Source organism: Mirounga angustirostris, unplaced genomic scaffold (genome assembly GCF_029215605.1).
Source record: "Mirounga angustirostris isolate CCGP_5_RB_7025 unplaced genomic scaffold, mMirAng1.0.hap1 SCAF_9, whole genome shotgun sequence".
Taxonomy (NCBI): Eukaryota; Metazoa; Chordata; class Mammalia; order Carnivora; family Phocidae; genus Mirounga; species Mirounga angustirostris.
Window position 1 is genome coordinate 48492528 of NW_026991717.1, and position 22257 is coordinate 48514784.

Here is a 22257-nt window from a genome sequence, read left to right on the forward strand (position 1 = left end):
AAAATCAGTTGCATTTCTATACACAAGGAACAGTCTGAAAAGGAAATTACAAAAATAATTCCATTTGACAATAGCATCAAAACGAATGAAATAAGAATTAACCAAGGGGATGAAAGACTTGTAAAATTAGATTATAAAACCTTACTGAAAGAAATGAAAGAAAATATAAATAAATGGAAACACAACTTATGTTCACAGATTAGAGGACTTAATATTGTTAAAATGTCCATACCACCAAAAGCAATCTACAGATTTATTGCAATCCGTACAAAAATCCCAAAGGCATTTTTTAAAACTTTTATAGAAATAGAAAATCACATCCTAAAATTTATATAGAATCTAAAGGAACCTCAAATAGCTAAAACAATTCTGAAAAAGAAGAGCAAAACTGGAGGACTCACACTGATTTCAGAACTTACTGCAAAGCTACAGAAATCAAAACAGTGTGGTATTGGCATAAAGACAGACATATAGACCAGTGAAGTAGAATAAAGAGCCCAGAAATAAAGCCTCAAATATAGGCTGAAATTATTTTTGACAAGGTAGCTAAGATCAATGGGGAAAGGACAGTCTTTTTCAATAAATGGTGCTGGGAAAACTGGATATCCACATGCAAAAGAATGAAGTTGGAACCTTACCTAACTAACACTATATACAAACATTAACTCAAATTGGATCAAGGACCTTAATGTAAGACTGAAAACAATAACATTCTTAGAAGAAAATAGGATAGAAGCTCCATGACATTGGATTTGGCAGTGATTTCTTGGTTATCACACCAAAGGCATGGGTAAGGAAATAAAAGACTAATTGGATTCATGAAAAATTTTAAATTTTGTACATCAGATACACTATCCACAGAATAAAAAGGTAACCCACAAAAGGAAGAAAATATTTGTAAATCATATATCTGATAAGGGGTTAATATCCAGAATATTTAGAGAATTCCTAAAACTCAATGACAAAAAACAACCCAATTAAAAAATGGGTAAAGGACTTGAACAGACTTTCTCCAAAGAAGATGTATAAATAGCCACTAAGATGAAAAGATATGCAACAACACTAATTATTAGAGAAATGCAAATAAAAACTAATATGAAATATCACCTCATACCTGTTAGGATGCTACTATTTAAAAAACAAAAAAAACGGGCGCCTGGGTGGCTCAGTCATTAAGAGTCTGCCTTCAGCTAAGGTCATGATCCCGGGGTCATGGGATCAAGCCCCACATCGGGCTCCCTGCTCTGGGGAGCCTGCTTCTCCCTCTCCTTCTCCCTCTCCCTCTGCTTGTGTCCTATCCCTCGCTATACATCTCTCTCTCTGTCAAAAAAAAAAAAAAGTGTTGATGAGTATGTAGAGAAATAGGAACCCTTGTGTGCTGTTGACGGGAATGTAAAATGATATAGCCACTGTGGAAAACAGTATGGCAGTTCCTCAAAAGAAAAAATACATATGATCCAGCAATTCCACTTCTGAGTATACCCAAAAGAACTGAAAGCAGAGACTAAAGGAGATATTTGTACAATCATTTTCGTAACAACATTATTCACAATAGCTGAGATATGGAAGTATACCAAGTATCCATCTATAGATGAATGAATAGGCAAAATGTGGTATACACATACAAGGGAATATTATTCAACTGTGAAAAGGAAGGAAATTCTGCAGTATGCTACAATGAGGATAAGCCTTGAATGCATTATGCTAAATGAGATGAATTAGTCACAAAAGACATCCTGTATGATTCCCCTTATATGAGGTACTTAGAATAGTCAAAATCATAAAGAATGGAGAGTATAGTGGCAGTTGTCAGGGGCTGAGGGGAAGAGGAGAATGTGGAGTTGTTTAATTGGAGTATAGAGTTTAATTTTACAAGATGAAAAAAGTTACGGGGATGTTGTTGATGGTCACACAACAGTGTGAATGTATTTAATATCACTGAACTGTACACTTAAAAGTGGTTATGATAGTAAATTTTATGTGTATTTTACCACAATAAAAAAAAAAAGAATAATATGTATATAGGGGTATGCGTTTTTCCTTTTACCTCAGGTTCCAATATGGCTTGGCATAGCACTGATTTCAGCACAGTTACATCACAGTTTTTGAGACCTTTATGTGTGCTGAGCCAGGAAGTACTACTATGATTTCTTTTCCTTTACTATATTTTATTTTGTTTTTATGGAGTTAAACAATATATATCTTGACTCATTTGTTTAGTTCTCTATACACCTAATGCTGTTTTTAAAAAAGTGTTGTGATTTATTTGTCTAATGTTTGCAAGTATTTTTTCCAAATGTTCACACACATCAAAAGAAATGGTTGGAGAGTTTGGATATCTCCTCTCAGATCTCCTTCAGTTTAAACTAGCTGCTCTCTAAGCCTGATGCAGTTTGTTGTATCAGGATTTTCCTTTGCTACTTTCTTGTGTTGGATATCCTGTTTTCTGAACTAGGAGTTCCCTTTTTCTTAGTTTACTTCCTATTTTTATGAAACATGTTCTCTAACAACTCTCTCAGAAGGGGCTCATCTTTTCTCACTCCTTGCATATTTTAAACTATATTTACTTAAAGATAGTTTGGCTAAAGTACATAGAAATCATTTTTCCCATGCAATTTTGAAAGTATTATTTTTGATAAGTCTGATGCCATTCTTGCTCCAGTTTCTTTGCATTTTGGTTATTTTGTTCTTTCTGGCAACTTTAATGATTATCTCTATCTCTGGTGTTTTGAAATTTCATGATATGTTCACCAATCCTTTTTTCATTCATTCATTATGGTAGGCATTTAATAAGGCTTTGTAATTTGGATATATATGTTTGGGGCAAATTTTCTTGTATTATTTCTTTGGTAAATTTTCACTTTTCTTTGTTCATTTTCTCTCTCTCATTTTTCCTATTGATGTGACACTGTATTTCCTGCATTAACTCCTCTAATTGTATGATACTTCCTTTCTTGCCTTCCCTCTTTTTGTCTTTTTCATTCAATCTTTTTAAAAATCTTTTCTAAACTTAATTTATTTTAGTTGTCATATATTTAATTTTGAAGAGCTCTTTAATATTTTTATTCTTCAATTTTTCGCTTCATAATTTTTGTTCTTGTTTAATGGATGTAATAACATCTTACACTTCTTTGGGGATATTAAATGTTTATTATATTTTTTCCTTTTGTCCCCAGCAATATCTCTGATGTCTCTTAGCTCCTTTCTTTATTCCTATTTATTTTGTTATTTCTGATGTTAAAGGATGTCTTCAGGGGCGCCTGGGTGGCTCAGTCGGTTAAGCATCCGACTCTTGGTTTCAGCTCAGGTCATGATCTCGTTGTCACAAGATCAAGCCCTGCGTCTGGCTCTGCACTCAGCACAGAGTCTGCTTCAGATTCTCTCTCCCTGTCCCTCCAGCTCATGCTCTCTCTCTCTCTTACTCTCAAATAAATAATAAATGAAACCTTTAAAAAAATAAAAAATAAAGCATGTCTTCAATGGTGTGGTGATCCTTGGCTGCCCATACACTAAAGAGTAAGGCACTACAGAGTTCATTGAAGACTTGTTGAATATGGAGACAGGGCTGCCTTATATAGTCATACAGGTTGTGCACTGCAGAACTCCAAAGGGTACTATTTATATATACTCTCAAAAAGTATTAGATTTACCATATTAGAAATTTAAAATGTGAGATCTAAAACTCTATTGTAACATAAAAACCAAACTAATAAACCTACTATATAGTTAGATAAATGACACATTTTTTTCTGAAAAATAACTATTTTCTAAAACACAAGAAACTTAGAACACTGGTATTGTTTTATACTTTTGCATATCTTTGTACTGTCTAGTTAAGTAGGAGAAAACTGGATTCTCATGTTTCTGAATTCAGTCTGTTGTGATATGTTATTGTGGTTGAAATATATGAAGAATATCCAGCCTTACCTAGTACTTCAATAATCTTTTCAAATAATTGTGGTTTTTTTTTATACTACATCAAAAATAGACAAGAGGAAGTTTTCTTAAAGGTTTTTTGCAATGTGGAATCTCATTCCATATTACTGAACTTTTTATGCTTTGATACATTAAAATCTATTGGTCTGTCTGGATCTTTTATTCATGCATGATTTTATAACCGATTAATCATTTGGAAAAAATATTGGTTCACTGAGTTACATAAATTTTACAGGTGTTGACATGTTTTATATATAATACCAAGTCATTCTTTAATATTAGCGTAAACCTGATCAATGGTGAATACAAGTTGTCCTAAAATTTAATATTTGTTTGAATTTTATTACTGGAATAAGCACTGTCAGTTGTTTTCTTTGATGTGATAGGTGCACTTTGTCAATTTTCAAGAAAATATCTCCTAAATAACCAAGTATAAATAGTCATAGTTTGGACAGTCATCCTTTAAAATAAAAATGATGTTCTTTGAAAAAATTGTGCCAAACTTCACCTTGCAACTCAATCATAGACCCAAGTGTTTCAGTCACAATAGCAATGCTTTATGCATACTTCCTTTTTTATCACACAGAATATTAGAAAGACAGGAGCTCAAAGATTGATATTTAATACAGTGAATTTTACTGCTGGTGTTTGCCAGTGAAGAATACAGTGATAACTAGTGTAGTTTTGGCTTGATGCCATTGCCTTGATTTCATGTTAAGATGCCAGCATGCCAGCACGTTTACTCACTATGGCTTTTGCACCAAGAGTTTTAACTTCACCTGCCTCCTGAAAGTGTCTTGGAGGTCCGGGGTGTCTGTGAAACACACTCCTGCCACGGATTATAATGTGAAGGTTAGTTAACCCTCCTGTATTAGTGCTCTACACAATCTGCATGGTCTGTATGGGAATTGTTTAGACTTCACCATAGGAAAATCAGATGCTGAGCTGACTGATTCTTTGGTGAGGAAGATGCTCTCAAAGTCATAAGGGAAGCCTTGTCTGTCTTGAGGCTGATAATTTTCTCCAGAGAAGAATCTTCTAGATTCTGGCTGTTGGTGGTGAAGAGTGATTCCTCCAGCTGCTGGCATTCTGGGAGCCAGGCAAGGAGAAGAACTGTGGGGACCTTTATTCAGTTTATGGACTTGGACTAAATTTTTCTGTTTTCTCTCAGTTCCTCATGGCTTCCCTTTGCCATTCCTGGTGTTCACAAGTCTAAATTGTCTCTAGTTCAGAAAGTTACTTTAGCCTCTGTGGTAGAGGAAAGGATAGGTATCTGTTGTGTGAATTAGGGAAAGAGCATTTAGATTTCTCAGCAGTCCTTGTGCTTCATTTTTATTTTTTATGTACTGGATCTTGTACTGAATTCCTTCAGATACCAGATTGCTTCAGTTCTCTGAGCAAATTGATTGTCTTCTCCTTGCACTCCCCTACTCAGATATTTAGTTGTAAATTCCTCCATGTTGCAAAGTCAACTTCTGCTTCTCCAGCCACTTTCCATCTAAAAATTTGTTGACATCTCGTTGACAGTTACTATGCTTTGGTGTTTTCATGGTCTTTATGAATGAAAATGTTTTATGTCTTTGCCTCATTTAGCAGAGTTTTAGGAGAGTAAAAAAAAATAAACATATGTGATTAATACACCATTATCAATTTCACAGGCCTCAGTCAATCACTGTACTAGTTAAGAGCTAGACCTAGATTTGGATCTTCACCATTTATTGTGGTTATTGCCTGGGGTTTTCTACTTAACCTACGTAGTTGTATTTCCTATTATAAAAATGGAATTGAGAATGTCTAATATGAGGATTAAATGAGATAGTGTAAAGCTCTTAACATAGTACCTCACGCATCATATGTACTTAATAATTGGTAATTGTTACGAACTGTTAGGCTGGCCTCTGGCTCACTGAAGTTTTACTGTATTCTTTTCTCCCTATAAAACATTTCAAGTCAGCAAAATATTTAATTTGTCTATCATCTCATATTACTTGGTTTGACAATAGAAGGGTTAATAGTACTCCAAATATGAAACCATAATTTCAGATATGTTTCATATAGGTGTTTGTATTTAATATGTTTGTATAAAATACTTTGGATACAACTTGTTATTCAAATTCACATTGTGTTTTACTAGTTTTCTATTCAATTAATTGTAATTATCATGCACATTTTACATAGAGTCTAAGAAAAGCAAGTATTGTTATAGCTGGATAACTGCTTCATGACCTTGATTCAGAAACTTCTAGTACACTGAAATTCTTATAGGTATTTTTTTAAAGATTTTTTTAAATTCTGCTTTTAATTTTGAGAATTATTATATAATACATACTTTAATAAACTGTTTTTCTATTTCTTTGCTATATTAGGTTGCACACTTAAGTTCCTTTAATCCAGAAAGTTTAGTATAATTAAAGTAATTTAATTTAAGTTTAACCATGAATATAAAAGAAACATATTCTTAATCATTTCAGGAAATTGCAAGACCTAATATGGCTCAAGGAGAAACAGAAACATCAAATTCTGAAAGGTAAATATAAGGAAAAACTGAATCTCTTGAAATTAAAGTATTTAAAAAGCTGATACTTGGCCTGTGTTATTTTAGTTGACATTTTATTTTATATGTTATTTTAGTTTTAACTAAAATAAAAATTGGAATTTTAATACAACAAAAACATACTGCAGATCCTTAATTTTGAAATCTTTTCAACATCCTTTAAACATCTTATAGTTGTTAAATTTTTAACTAGTAAAAAATTTTTACTAGTAAATGTCAACATATTTTAATTGCCCCTATTAAATGAAAACAATTACAAGATCCTACAAGTTACAAAGTAGGGACAATTTTTGCAAACAGGTAATATTAAAATCTTTTCTTGCTAAAGTATTTTCAAAAGCTTTATAAAGCTACTTCTGTGGTGGGACCTTAACATAAAAGTTTCAAACTTCAGGGATTGGCTTTAAAAAATTTAATGCTCTGATCAACACTAAAGACCACAAGACATTCTTTTTTACTTTCAAGATTTTATTTAAATTCAAATTAGTTAACATATAGAATAGTATTCGTTTCAGGGGTAGAATTTAGTAATTCATCACTAGCATATAACACCCAGTGCTATTCATAACAAGTGCTCTCCTTAGTGCCCATCACCTATTTCTACCTCCTTCCACCAACCCTCACTTTTTCTCTATAGTTAAGGGTTTCTTGGTTTGCCTCCCTCTCTGTTTTTATCTTATTTTAGAAGCTTTCTTAGCAAAAGAGAATCTAACATTCTAAGTAGAACTTAATTGCAGATAAAGATAATTTTATTTTGTCTTTTAAATTAAGTAATTTCCCCATGTCTATCTTTATGCTGTGTATCTTATATATAGCTGTACAGCATCAGGTGTAGGGTGCTTTTTAACTGAATGAGATTAATTAATCCATTGCCCCTGAAAAGAAAATGATGGAATAAGGCCTTATGAAGGTGTCTCTTAGACTTTACTAGAAAAATGATCTAGCCCTTTCTTCACCTGGAATTTGGGGACACGGGCAGTGGTTAACAAAAATTCAATGAAGGAGTTTGAAAAAGCAGACTAGTCACCTCTCTATAATTTAACATTTCTGTAAATTGTAGCTAATCCAATAAGATCTGAACAAAAATAATAATTATATAAGTTTAAATGAAAATATTATAATTGTTTGCAGATGGTATAATTGACCTCTAAGATCCAAGAAAATGAGCTAAGAATGAAATTAATGAGAGTACTAATTAAGGTAGCTTAGTATAAAAATCTGAATGCCAATAACATGTGATTACAAAATACAATGGACAAAAAGTTAATTCACAATAACAAAAATGAGAAATGTACAGGATCTAAATGAAGAAAATGAAAACTTACTGTGATAGAAAATAATTAATAAGTAATGTATGATAGGTCATTTTCCAAATTATTTTATAGGTTTAATAATGAATATTTAGTTAAAAATGCTAATGGAATTTGGTTTAGAAACCAATGATGTTTAAAGGAAGATTCATATTTTTCTATTTACTACCATAATTTATTAAATCATTGCTCTCTTGTTAGATATTAGGTTGTTTCTGTATTTGCTATTTTTTTTTTTTTAAGATTTTATTTATTGAGAAAGCAAGCAAGAGAGCGAGCATAAGCCGGGCGAAGTGTCAGGCAAAGGGAGAAGCAGACTCGCTGCTGAGCAGGGAGCCCGACATGGGACTTGATCCCAGAACCCAGGGATCATGACCTGAGCCCAAGGCAGATGCTTAATCAACTGAGCCACTCAGGCACCCCTCTGTATTTGCTATTTAAACATTGTTTTTATGAGCATCCTTGTACAAATGTCTTTTATATTTTTAAACTATTAAACTTAGGGAGAAAAGTAGTGGATAGTAGGTGATTTGCTCTATTAAATAATAAAATATATTGTTAACTATAATTGGTAAGACTAGGTGGTATTGGCCCAAGAATAAAGACAGATCAGAACGAAATAAATAGCAGACTTATTTAACTTATATAAATATAAGTTAGTAAACAATAAATGACCATTTGATAACATTGCTTTGATATTTTGTCAGTTCATTCAGAAAAAGTCCAAATTCCAGGTGGATTAAGAGAAGAAATAAGATATCTGTAATCATTAAATTTATTTTTGATAAAATAAGTATTGTAACATCTAGATAAGGAGCTGGAGATTCTCTTTAAAGTGTTCTGTTTCTAATGTTTTATGATTCACTGTATAGTTTCTGTTAACATGCCAGGTTAATAGAGAACACACAGACACACTCATATACACATAAACATTTATGTATACACATATATTTATGTATATAATATGCATGTTGTATATTTACATATATTTTTTTCAGGCATGTATTTATGTTTTTTTAAGTTAAACTGTTAAAAATTAGAGAAATGTTTATGAATGCTTATTTGATTTTGCATAGGGTAAGACATTCTAAGAGGATATATAAATCATTTAAAAAATGTTTTTTTTCCAAATATATTCACTTCTTCTTTAAAGTACTCATACAAATTAATAAGACTGCTTAAATTTCCACTAAAGACAGGGTGTGCACAGATAAAAGTAATGATTACCAGGACTAAAACCAGTTTTGATAGATTTCCCAGGTCTCCTTTTAATATGTGACTCTGGAGTTTCTCACTCTTTTGCCTAAGAAAATGGCCACTCCTAAATTGTAACATAGCAAGGACTTGGGACTTGGATTATTTTTTTCCTTTTTGGCAAATGTACCTTGACCTTTTTTTTTTTTTTAAGAGCATGTTTTTATTTCGATAGTTTTTAAATATATCGTGTTCTGAAGAAATAGATAATAAATGGCTTTATTTTTTCAGTAAACAAGATAAAGCTTCTTCAGAGGAAGAAAAAAATGGATGTGATACAAATTCATTTGAAGGCTCATTAGCAACAAAAAGTGAAGAAAGCATAACAGTTTCAAATAAGGAAAATGATACCTGTCTCGAAGACCAGAAAACGGGCTTAAAGAATATCTTCAGTCATGATTCAAATATTGATGCCAATAAAGTAGAAAAGGAGAAACAAATAGAGCACATTTGTCAGGAAACAGAGTTGAAGATGTGTCAAAGTTCAGGAAACTTAATTTCATGTGATCAGATTGAAGATTCCAACTCCAGTGAAGCTAGGTTTTCTTCGAAGAATATTAAGGATTTGCAGTTAACATCTGGTGATGTTAGCATTGATCAGTTTTTGAGAAAAAGAGATGAACCTGAATCTGTTAGTTCTGATGTTAGTGAGCAAGGCAGTGTTCATTTAGAACCTTTGACTCCATCAGAGGTACTTGAGTATGAAGCCACAGAGATTCTTCAGAAAGGTAGTGGTGATCCTTCAGCCAAGACTGATGACTTAGTATCTGATCAAACTGACAGTGTTCCTGGAGAAAATAGCCGTAGCACAACAGAGACAACAGTAGACCTGGCAGATGAAAAAGAAAGAAGTTGAAATTTAGTAGTCATTCTAAGTTTAGTGTACCAACGGTAAGAACATTTGGAACAGTGCTATCAGGTGAGCTCAGAGGTGCTGTTATGTAGAGTTCAGAAAGAGAAAAATGTGAAGGAAGTCATTCATATACATTTTACCTGTATGTTGAACCTAGGTTCTTAAAGAAATCAATTCACTGATAAGAGCATGATTTCTGTGGATTTCCAAGAAGCCTTTAAAACATAACAGGATTTTAGTGGAAGTTAAGTTTGCAATGGAAAAGTCTCATTTGATGGTTTGTGAGGAGAACTTGGTGGCCAGTACAAATTGATTATTAGAATATCAATTATAATAATAAAGCTTTTGAAACTTCCATCAGTCCTAAACTAAAAGATTTTATTACCTATGTATTCTTTTCAGTTAACTTAAAGGAAGAGATTTGGAAACCCCACACCTTTTGGGAATAAAGGCTTCATTTTGAGTATAATGCTGGTAAATGGAGCATGCTTAGAGTGCGAAATTAATTGATCTAATGAGAATTTGGATGAACGTAAAATTAATTTTGGATTTAATATAACATTCCAGACTGTCAGAAGCATGTAAACAGAATATTTGAATCTGTGTACCTCCATACAAGTGTTAGCCTGCCAGGCTGTAAACTTACCTTAATTAAACTTTCAGTGAAAGTGAAATTATTAAGATAATAAATTTATATTTGTGCTTTTTGTCAGTGTGTAAGCTGTGCAGAAATCCTTGATGTGCTAGTTGTATAAAATAGAAACCCATTGTTGAAACTCCTGTAGCTATTATGCTTTTAATATTGTTTTAATGATCTTTAGAAATAGACCCATAAAAATGGTCTGGAAGCCAAACCAAAGTATGGTATAATGTAGATATTGTAAAGCAGTAAACTGAAAACATGTCCTGGCTCATGCCATGTTTAAGTGACTTTTTCTTTAATTGTAAAATAGAAACTTCAAATGGGACCTAAAGCAGTGATGTAAAAAATTGGTTTGGGATATTTAGCCTAATTTATCCATATCCTATTTTATCCATAAAATGGCTGCTAAATTGATTTTTCAGTTGTTTTTTTATCATCTAGAAAATAATAGAGATAGAAATAAATAATATGAATAACAGTAGTTTGCTTTAAAGTACTAAAAAATTTATTTAAAATGCTACATTTTTACTTCTTAAAATGTGCTTTGAATTCTTAAGTTTTGTTTCACTGAATGTTAAACGTTTTAAATGGCTATTAAAATTCTGCTGTATATAGTAGTTTTTGAGTAAATATTTGCAATAAAAATCTGTCCCTGAATAATTTTATTTTTCAGAAAACTGCTTGAGTCGGATTACCTTTGGCGCCTTTAGAAATTGTATACTTGTTCAAGGAAATTTCATGTTAAAGTTAGCGGTAGGATTTCATTCTGTATTTTTTAATTGATGCATGATTTATTTTAAAATAGGACTTAAAGTACTGGGGAAAATACTGGTAATGTTTGCAGAGAATAGATTTACTTTAAAAATTCTTTTAAATCAAGAGAAATATAATTTACTATTATAGTTTTCTATCTGTTCAGCAAATTAAAGAGGCTAAATAGGCAAAATATATTATTGACTTACTTTCTTGAAAAGTTGCTTTTGGAGGGTCAGGTATTTTCATCTTTCCTGCTACCAAGAAAAGATAGAGGAGAGAGGGACTTTAGCTGTTACACTTCACGTTGTTGAAACATAAATCTGTAGCTGACAAGATTTTTGGAGTAATTTAAATCTTAGGAAGAGCAAAGAGTGGAAGAAAATCTATGTTAAGACCATTTTCTGAATCCTACTTAGTTAGTTACCAAACCTATCACCTAATGCTACAAAACCTTGATCACTGTGCCAAGATAAGTCTCTAAGTGACACTGTTACCCTTTGAGCTTTGGGTAGTTCCTTCTGCTGTGGCTCCATACCTTTAGAGTAGTGGTATTCAAAGTAGCTAATCAATGAGCTGTTTATACCCACCCACTAGTAGAAAAGGAACCTGTACCAGACTATAAGTCCTTCACTGAGAAAGCCTGGCAATGAAAACAAAAGTGTAGTTGAAATAACCATTGTACTTGGTTAACATAATTGGTTTATGTTCTCACACCATCTCATTTCATTTCTGTTCAGGAACAAACAGTCCAGGTGTGCAAACCAAACCTTTGAGTAGCAGTGCTTTAGAACAGTGGTCAGCAAACTTTTTCTGTGTAGGGCCAGATAGTAAGTAATTGTGGGCCGTGTGGTCACAATTATTCAACTCTTCCTTGTAGTTCGAAAGCAGCTGTAGATGCAATGTAAATGATAGCCTGTTTGTGTTCCAATAAAACTTTATTTACAAAACAAGAATGTTTGGCCCATGGATTGTGGTTTGCCTGTGCCTGCTTTGGAGTGCTTAGACTACTTTAATATGACAGTGAGAGCCAGTGATGCACTCTAGTGACTGTTTGCCTAAGAACTACCTACCAAGGTGCCTTAGTGTATTACTGTTACCTAACAATAAAATTACGATTGATTCTAAGTGCAGTTCAATGACACTAAGTAGCATTATATTTGTTTTGTGGGATATACTTTTAATTTACATTAAAAATCTGAATGCCATCTTTATTTGTGTTATTTCTTCCCCTTTACATCTCTCTAAAGTTTGAGGGAGGAAATTGGAATTTTTCTCATCCCATAAACATTTTTAAGAACTAAACATTTTAAAAAGGAACTGACAAGATACAAGTCACCTTGTTTTAGCTGTAGTAAAAAGATGAGGAAACCAGATATCTAAGCAATTATTTGCTTAAGGTTACAAAGCTAAGATTTGAATGAAATTTGATCTGATTCTGAAATTAGTGTTTTTCTACCACATCTGTAGTTCCCAGCAGTTATATTGAATGTCTGTTTTTAAAATAAATTATCTTTTTGCAAATAATCCTCCCATTGATGGTACTAATTATAGTTTTATTTATTCATACACTGATTATATGCATTTGGAATGGAGGACTTCTTAATCTAAGGAAAAGGACCTAGTGATCTTTTTTATTAATAGGATTTGAGGAATTTTACCTCAGGAGCAGTAGTTAGTGAATATATTATTAATAGGAAAGGTAGCAAGTAATTTAAAGATATACTTTATATAATAATTATAGAAGTTTTAACATCATTAAATATTTGTAGGCTTCTGTAATGTCATTTTTTTACTTCATGGTTGACATGATCGTTTTTGTTCCATTGAAATTATTATTCCAAAACCACTCACTTGTGCTGACTTCAATGAAGGACTTTTGTATGTGTGTAGGCACTAAAGAAGGATTGCAAATATTTCATTTTTACTAGATTACTTTAACACTAAGACTTGTTTTTTCAGCTAAGACACGAATCATTTGACTTACCTATTCAAGATACTATTAAAAGTACGTATTAAAAGAGAGAAACAACTATTTTTTAAAGTATTTTTTTAAGTGAGGCCTATCTGCAGGTCCATGTAGACAAAATGAATAGTCAAGTAGATCTTTAAAAGTTATGGCAATGTTTAATTATCAGCTCAAAAGCTATAAATTAAAAGATACTTCACCAGGATCATCTTGTAAAGAATTAAACACATCTGTAGCAACACATGTTAACATCATAGAGGGATAAGTTCTCCTGAGAAATTACTTTCACAGTTAGGTAAAGTTAACTTTTAATTGCTTGTTAAAAGTATCATTAAATCGCTTTCATTATTTAAAAGAATATACTAAGAATAAGTTAGTCTTCTTTGATGACACACTGTATGATGAATGATGACATACTTCATCATTAAGAAGATTATTGAACTAAGCTATAGATGAAGCCATAGCTACGATGTTAATGGCCTGGATAATTGCAGATCACAGAAGTTACCATGGATTTTGGTTTCCAGAAAATACCCCAGGCACATCTGGAGTCATTGGCTTTTCCAAAAACAACAGAAAAATGGACTGCATTACTCACCCAATCCAAACACTTTTTAAAAATGAATCCCTCCCCTCCCCCCAAATATTAGAGTAAAACTTGCCATTTGTGGAGAATTTGGGAGAATTTAAACTATAATTTTAAATTTTTAAAATATTTTTAAGTCTTCACCCCCTGCCTTAAAAACATGACTTTAATTGTTCTGTATCAGGGGCTAGCAAACTCTGACCCATATTTGGCCACCTGCTTTTATAAACACAGTTGTATTAGAAAGCAGCCATATCATTTGGTTTATATTGTCTGCTGTAGCTTGTGCACTGAAACAGCACAGTTGTACAGGACAGAGACCATATAGCTCACAAGCCTAAAGCTTAAATCTGGCACTTTAAGAAAAAGTTTGCCAGCACCTGCACTATATTTTTATATAGATATATCATAATTTTATAACCATTCTTTTATTTTTGCTATTACAAACACTACAGGGAAGCTCTCAGTTCATAAATTTTGGTCTACATTTGTTATTACCTGTACTAGAATTCTAAGTGCAATATTAGATGGAAGGGTATTCAGTTTTTACATTGAAAAACACTGATACTTAACTTTAATTATCTTCCCCAAATGGTTATGGGCAGCCTCTTGTCCCAGCATGAACTCCTGAGTTAAGAGTTTATCTAGATTTTTTCTTTGACTCTTCAAAGTCAACTTTTTTTTTTTTTTTTTTTTTTACCTAATGTGATTTTCATTCGTGCTATTCACCAAATATTTCTAGTGTGTGGTCGGTCATATGACTATTTCCTGGCCAACAAGTTGTAAGTGAAAAGTAACTTCTGACTTAGATCATTTAAATGTTGATGTGAGACACTTTAGAACCTTCTTTTCTCTCTGACATGGTGATGATGATTGCTACATTAGGCAGGGCTCCTGAGGGACTGTGAACAGAGCCTCCCTGTTTATTTAGATGGACATGCAGCGTAAGGAAGAAATAAACATTTTTATTTTAAGTTAATGCAGTTAGGGAATATCCCATCTGATACAGGATTAGTCCTGAAAGTGCCACAAAAAGAAACAAAACTGTACTAAATTAAACTCTCTTGCATTGGTTTAGATGACAGATGGTTAAGTTACATGAGGTGATCCACATTCTGCTATGGTGAAAGATTTGGTAAACTTGCCTGTGAACTTGGAAGAAAAATAATGTAGTGAAGTTGTATCTCTGTTGGAAGGGTTTGGATAACAATTTTGTTTACTATATTAGTTGCATTTGACAAGATATTTTAAGAAGTGAACCCAGATGAGAAATGGTAAGATTGCCAGTGGAAACAGAATAGGAAAAGTCCAGAAATGTAGATACTTGAAGGGTTGGAAGAGGCAACACTTCTCATCCCCAGTCAGTAAAAGGAGAAAGCCCTTAAGCAACAAAGTAATTAAATCAAGAAAATAACCATCATACTAATTGTTTAAAAGACTAGGTTAAGGAGAGGCCGCCTCATAGTGTTTCTATGCAGGAATTCTTCCACAGCATTTCTTGGGAAATTTATGTATTTTTCTGAATCTCATGACAAATCAGTCAGGAAATTGGTGAAACAGGAAAAAGTATTGCAACTAAGCAAGATTAAAGCTTAGTAATGAATTTAGAGTCATTACTGGATTGAAGGAATCCACTGAAGTCAAGCCCAAAAGCAAGAGTCCAAGAGTAAGGTCAACATTTCCAGAAATCAGAACAGGAGGACATAGAAGAGGAGTGGTCACAATCTGATGACACAATCTTACTTGTAGCTATTGCCATGTTATAAATGTATGTTTATGTTCCTGTCGGCTACTAACAGTGAGTCATTCTTGTAAGTAAAATAAATGTTAATAGGATTATATATAGTATAATTTATGCAAATCTCATCAATGGTGTTCCAAGAATAACACGTGGAAGCAAATTAATTCCATAAATTGGCAATTTTGACTTGTGATTCTGTGTGGTGCTATTACTCTTGATGGGACATCCAAATGTAACATTCAGATATACCAAATAAGTTTGTTGGCATTTCCCAGTTTGTATGATTATTTGCCAAAGGCTGCTGTTCTTTGCAAATACTTTAACTAGAAATGCTAAGAAAAGAAGTAAATGTTTTTTGGAACATTTTGAAATGAGATCAGAAACTGATCTCAACTCTAAATTAGCAAAAGCAGTATCAATTTCAACAGCAAGACCAAAATCAGGGAATGCAGACAAAATATTTTCATTATCAAAAAGGGAAAAAAGCTTTTATAAATCAACATGTAACCTAAACCGACTTGTAGAGGTTTTAGGATAATCCTTAGCAACTCAACTAATACCAATCCAAAAATGAAAGGTAAGTTTCTGTGTCTGAAGTGTTTGTTACAAAATAAAGATAAAAACTCTCAGGGCAGTTAATGTATTGTGTGCTTTTAAGTTTCATTTTAAGATAAACTTTTAGTAAGTATTTATAGTACTTTCAATTTTTAAAATGATTTTTATTTGGCACTTGCTAATGTTTCCTTCATTTAATATTTTCTGTTATCAAATATCTTTGTCAGGCAGAGACAGTGGTATTGAAATGTATAATCTTATCATAATACATTGGTTCATATTAATAAACCATATATTTATTATTATGTCTTTTTAACAAAATATATGAAACATTTAGCATAATTATCACAGAAAAATGATTCAGTATTATGGTCACTGATAACTATTTCAAAACATATTAAGTATAGTGTTATGAGAAATACAGAATGATGATTCTGTATAATTTTGGGATTCCTGAGAATTCCCAGATATTTTGGTTCCTTATTCCCATATCCTAAATATTAATATGTGTTAGGAATTGGAAATACTAATGCCTGCAAATCTGTTCAGATAGGCAAAATGGCTTAGGAAATGGGTACTAAAGTGTCAGTCTTCTACCAGTGCCTGATGGGCTCAAAGTACTCCAGCTAAATTTGGGGAAAATTTAGGGGGGACCATGTCTTTAAAATTGTGGGTGTGACTATTGGCTCATTGCTAACTGGAATTATATAAATAAGAAGCAAATATTTTGAGAGAGTTATACTGTCAAAGAAACCAGGAACCTGGATTAAAAGTTTATAATTGTTCGAGAATTAAAATGAACACTTAGGCCCCCAATTTTCCTTTTTTTTTCTTTCCAAGTTTTTATTTAAATTCCAATTAGTTAACATACAGTGTAATACTAGTTCCCGGTGTAGAATCTAGTGACCCAAATCTTCATTAACACCTGGTGCTCATCACAACAAGTGGCTTAATCCGCCTAGTCCCCAGCACCTATAAACCCTTAATCCCCTTAATCCCATCAGCTAACCCATCCCCCTGCCCACCTCCCCTCTGATAACCATCAGTGTGTTCTCTATAGTTAAGAGTCTGTTACTTAGTTTTCCTCCTTTTTTTTATCCCCTTTTTAAACTTTTTTTAATGTTCGTTTGTTTCGTTTCTTAAATTCCATATATGAGTGAAATCATATGGTATTTGTCTTTGTCTGACTCGCTAATTTTGCTTAGCTTAATACACTCTAGTTCCATCCATGTCATTGCAAGTAACAAGGTTTCATTATTTTTTTTTTTAAGATTTTATTTATTTGTCAGAGCGCGAGCGTACAGGCAAGAGGAGCGGCAGGCAGAAGGAGAAGCAGGCTCCCTGATGAGCAAGGAGCCCAATGGGGGACTTCATCCCAGGACCCTGGGATCACGACTTTAGTCGAAGGCAGGTGCTTAACTGACTGAGCCACCCAGGCGTCCCGCAAGATTTCATTCTTTTTGATGGCTAATATTCCATTGTGTGTGTATATATATATACCACATCTTTATCCATTCATGGTTGATGGACATTTGGGCTCTTTGTACAATCAGGGCTGTTGTTGATAATGTTGCTATAAACATCAGGATGCGTGTATCCCTTTCAATTAGTATTTTTTTATCCTTTGGGCCCTCAACTTTCTTCATGAGGTAGCAGATGGAAAAAGTTTCTTGGTCCCCAAGTAGAACCTATTTTCCAGTATCCACCTCAGATGTGGTCAAAAGGATAAAGAAAAAGGGAGGGACCTCCTAGATGGTGGTATCAATAGCTGTGGACAACAGTGGATTAGGGATCCCCTCAAGGAATTTTTGTAGCAGAGAATTGTTCTGGGCCAGTGACTTTGTGTATCTCCTATCTTTCCCTTTCTGAATAGGAGTGTTTATTATGGTTTTTCTAATTCTATTTCAACCTTGTATGTGTAAGAGACAGATAGCTTTTTAGTTGAGAGGTCAATAGTTCAAGAGGAGACAGTGCATACCATCCCCCGACTTAGACAATGGGAGAAGATACTGAACTTTGAGCTTGCTGCCATTGATTTAATGGGACTTTTGAGTTACCTCTCCTCAGAAGAGAAAATGTGTTTGGGCTGTAAGAAGGAAGGTGCACTGAATAACTTATTGACCAGAAGGATGGCCTGGAATAGTCCTTAGGGTTATTCACCATATAGTTAGGTTCTCCCTAGAGAACCAGACACAGCAGGAATACACTTCCCTTTTGGGTGAGTGGAGCCATCTGTCTGAATCTGGCCTGTGAATTGTGAGCAAATATGATGTGTAACTTCTGAACTCAAGCACTGAATTGCCAATTTGAGGCCTTCTAGACTCTTGTCTTTCCTCTGATTTGTTTACTGGAAACATTTGAGATGGTGGTTGCTCTGTCATCTGAGTAACTAATGAACAGAAAAACCACCCTTCCAATTTGCAATGGACTTTTAAAATAAGTGAGAAATAAATTTCTGTTGCTTTTAGTTATTGACATTTTGGGGGTGGTTACTACAATGTAAGTCTAACCCTATCCTGACGGGTAATATCGTGAAAATCTTTTCATGCCAGTACCTAAGGACCTATGTCAGAATTTCCTAACCTTTTTAGATCTGCCTCAGCATTTCCTATCTTTTACTACTATCATCTTGCATACTAGTTTTATATTAGATCCCTTGGGATTTTTTTTTAAGATTTTATTTATTTATTTGACAGAGAGAGACACAGTGAGAGAGGGAACACAAGCAGGGGGAGTGGGAGAGGGAGAAGCAGGCTTCCCTCGGAGCAGGGAGCCCGATGCAGGGCTCGATCCCAGGATCCTGGGATCATGACTTGAGCCGAAGGCAGACCTTAACGACTGAGCCACCCAGGCGCGCCGGGATTTTTAAGAATCATTTTATTGCGTAATTTAAACAATAGTTTTAGAACTTTTACTTCTGGCCAGTTTGGAGTAATAAGGATTGGATTTACCTTCCCCCATGAAATAAACAAAAAAACATAAAACAATGGTTTTCAAGACAGTGACCTCAAGAATGAAAGAGTGATCCATGAGACAAAACGAATGAGGTGAGCCCTATGGTTGCCTGAGTTTACTGACTTGAGAGCTCACAAGCCATAGCACAGAGAAAGGAAAGTGAGGCATCAACTGAGAGATTCCCTGAGGAGACAGAGCTGAGAGTCTGGAAAGGCCCAGGGAAGATGAGTTCATAGGACTAAGTGCCAGAGATGAGAGAGCTGCACAGAGATTTGCAGTATTCAGCAGAGTACTATGTTGTATGTGAAGAAACTAACCAGGGCTAGGGAAAGAAAAATCTGAAAGGATTAGGGGGAATAATGCTGGCATTTTAAACAGGGCTAGAAACAGTGCATATTCCTATAAGAATTTAAAAATGTAAAATTCAGGGAGCATTGGGTAGAAAACTCAGGAAATTCTTGCTTCATTAGTATGAGAATAATTAACACTTATAATAATTAGCAGACTGAGCACTGCTCTGTTCCCAACTAACAAATCATAAAAGCAAGACCTGAAAGGGTCAAGTAATTTCCACATATGTGTATTATATCCCAGAACAAAACTCAAGAAGATACAAAGGAATACAAAAATAATGAGTACCCACAAAAGTAAAATTCACAATGTCTGGCATCCAATTAAAGATTACCAGGCATACAAAGAGGCAGGAAAACATGATCATAATGAGGAAAATAGCTGGTCAAAATTGACCCAGAACTGATACAGATGTCAGAATTAGGACAAGACATTAAAACAGTTAATAGAATTATCTTCAAAAAATTAAGATATTTAAAAATCCAAATTGAATGTTAGAGATAAAAACTACATCTGGGATAAAAATTATGCTGATGGGATTAATGGCAGATCAGACACAGTAGGAGAAAAGTTCAGAGAGTTTTAAGACAGCAATAGAAACAACCCAGTGAGCTGCAGGACATTAAGGTCTAATATTTTCCAAACATGAAAACTATCCATGAAAAACAGATCCAAGAAGCTCGGCAAATCCCAAGTATGTGATATGTGAAGAAAACCCACAAAGGTAGCATAATAAAATTGCTCAAAACCAGTAATAAAGAGAAAATTTTAAGCAGCCTGATAAAATTTTAATGTAGCCAGACAAAAAAGACCTGACATACAGAGGAACAAAGATGAGGATGACATCAGATTTTCTTAAAAGCACTGAAAGAAAAAAAAAAACCTGTCATCCTAGAATTATATTCCTAGCAAAAATGCTTTTCAAAAACAAAGGCAAAGACTTTTTCTGCATTTATCATTAGGAAACCTGCAGTATAAGAAACGCTAAAAGAGGGTGCCTGGGTGGCTCAGTTGGTTGAGCGACTGCCTTCGGCTCAGGTCATGATCCTGGAGTCCCAGGATCAAGTCCCGCATCGGGCTCCCCCTGCTCGGTGGGGAGTCTGCTTCTCCCTCTGACCCTCCTCCCTCTCATGCTCTCTGTCTCTCATTCTCTCTGTCCCAAATAAATAAATAAAATCTTTAAAAAAAAAAAAAGAAATGCTAAAAGAAGTCCTGTGGGTAGAAGGTATACATTTGAGATCAAATTACTTCACTATAGTTCAAATTTTCTAAAGCCCTACTGATTTTTATTCCCCTTGATCAGTTACTAAAGGGCATGCTTTAAAATCTCTGACTCTGATGATGGATTTATCTCTTTATAGCTGTAATTTTATCATCTTTTGCTTTAAGATTGTATAATATACATACAAGCTTAGTTTATTTTCCTGGTGAATTGAGCTTTATTTTATAGTGATCCGTTTTATCAAATCAAGTAATGCTTAGCATTTTTGTTATTTTGTTATTTTGTTTGAAATAGCTATACAAATTTTCTTATATAGTTTATAAATACAAATTCTCAGGGGAAATCCTCCCTACTCCCGACATGTCACAGTTTGAGACAGATAATTTTTTTGCTGTACCAGTGGTTGAGGGAGTAAGCGAGCGAGTATTTCTTTTTTTTTTTTTTTTTAAAGATTTTATTTATTTATTTGAGACCGAGAGAATGAGAGACAGAGAGCATGAGAGGGAGGAGGGTCAGAGGGAGAAGCAGACTCCCCGCCGAGCAGGGAGCCCGATGCGGGACTCGATCCCGGGACTCCAGGATCATGACCTGAGCCGAAGGCAGTCGCTTAACCAACTGAGCCACCCAGGCGCCCCGCGAGCAAGTATTTCTAATTCACCCTCACACTAAGATACAGACCTTTATGGTCTCAGCTTTGTAGGCCAGTCTCCTATTAGACATGAGCTTTGTTTTCCTTCTCCAGGGTTAGGCTGTAAAACTGATGCTCAGTTTTCAGTTCAGCAAGTACTCTCAAAGCAGAAGTCAACTTCAATGCTCAAACTCTCTGGGTTACTGCCTGCAATGTTTCTCCTCCTGAATTCTTCTTTCTTCCTTCCTTCCTTTCCTTCCTTTCCTTTCTTCCTTTCTTTCCTTCCTTTCCTTCCTTTCCTTCTTTCCTTCATTCCTTCCTTTCTTGATTACAACCTATTTAAGAAGATTTTTTAAATATTTGTCCAGACTTTCTGGTTATTTTATGTTCTGTTCTTGGTTCTCTTTCTTAGTGTTAATTTCCATCAGATGGCGTGGTTTTTTTTTTATCTGCAGATTCAATGTTCAGTGGGAGTTTTTTCCCCCGCCTCGCCTCTCTCTGTGCTCACCCCTCCCTGTTTGGCAGTTTTGTGGTTTCCTCCCTCTAGTCATCCAGGACCCTAGTCCAAAACTGGGTTTCCATGCCTAGGAACTCCTGTCCCAAAGTGGCTTGAAGCTGTGCCTGGCCCCAGTATCTTGGGCAGGATGCAGCTTTGCTCAGGTCTCTGTGCAGTTTTCTCTGTTGATCCTACTAATAATGAAGTTATACAGGTTTACATAAGCAGTAACATCAGATAGTGATCACATCCGCTTTCTCAGAGCCCAGCTAGACCATGCTCCCATGCCACATACGGAGTGCTTTCGTCATTTCAGATGAGTAAAAAAATCCCACTGGCTTCTAGTTGCTTTGTGGACCCAGAAATCTGTAGGGCTGTGGCTTTAGCCACATCTCACTCTTGCCTTCTGTTTCTGACCCACAGAAATGTTCATTTCACGTTTGAACATGAG

At 34.3% G+C, this 22257-nt stretch overlaps 1 protein-coding gene across 15 annotated transcripts in view; it reads left to right on the forward strand.

Moving 5' to 3' along the window:
• ZNF280D (zinc finger protein 280D) overlaps positions 1 to 10067 on the forward strand; it is a 303349-nt gene extending 293282 nt beyond the window's left edge. For 14 of the 15 annotated variants that reach the window (XM_054513529.2, XM_054513531.2, XM_045900008.3 and 11 more), the window contains 2 exons: positions 6408 to 6463; positions 9286 to 10067. In XM_054513529.2, the coding sequence (XP_054369504.1) occupies positions 6408 to 6463; positions 9286 to 9910 (681 nt within the window). In that variant the 3' untranslated portion in view covers positions 9911 to 10067. The remainder of the gene's footprint in view (positions 1 to 6407; positions 6464 to 9285) is intronic. The other variant, XR_010405014.1, reaches the window with a different exon arrangement.
• Positions 10068 to 22257: the final 12190 nt, after the last annotated feature.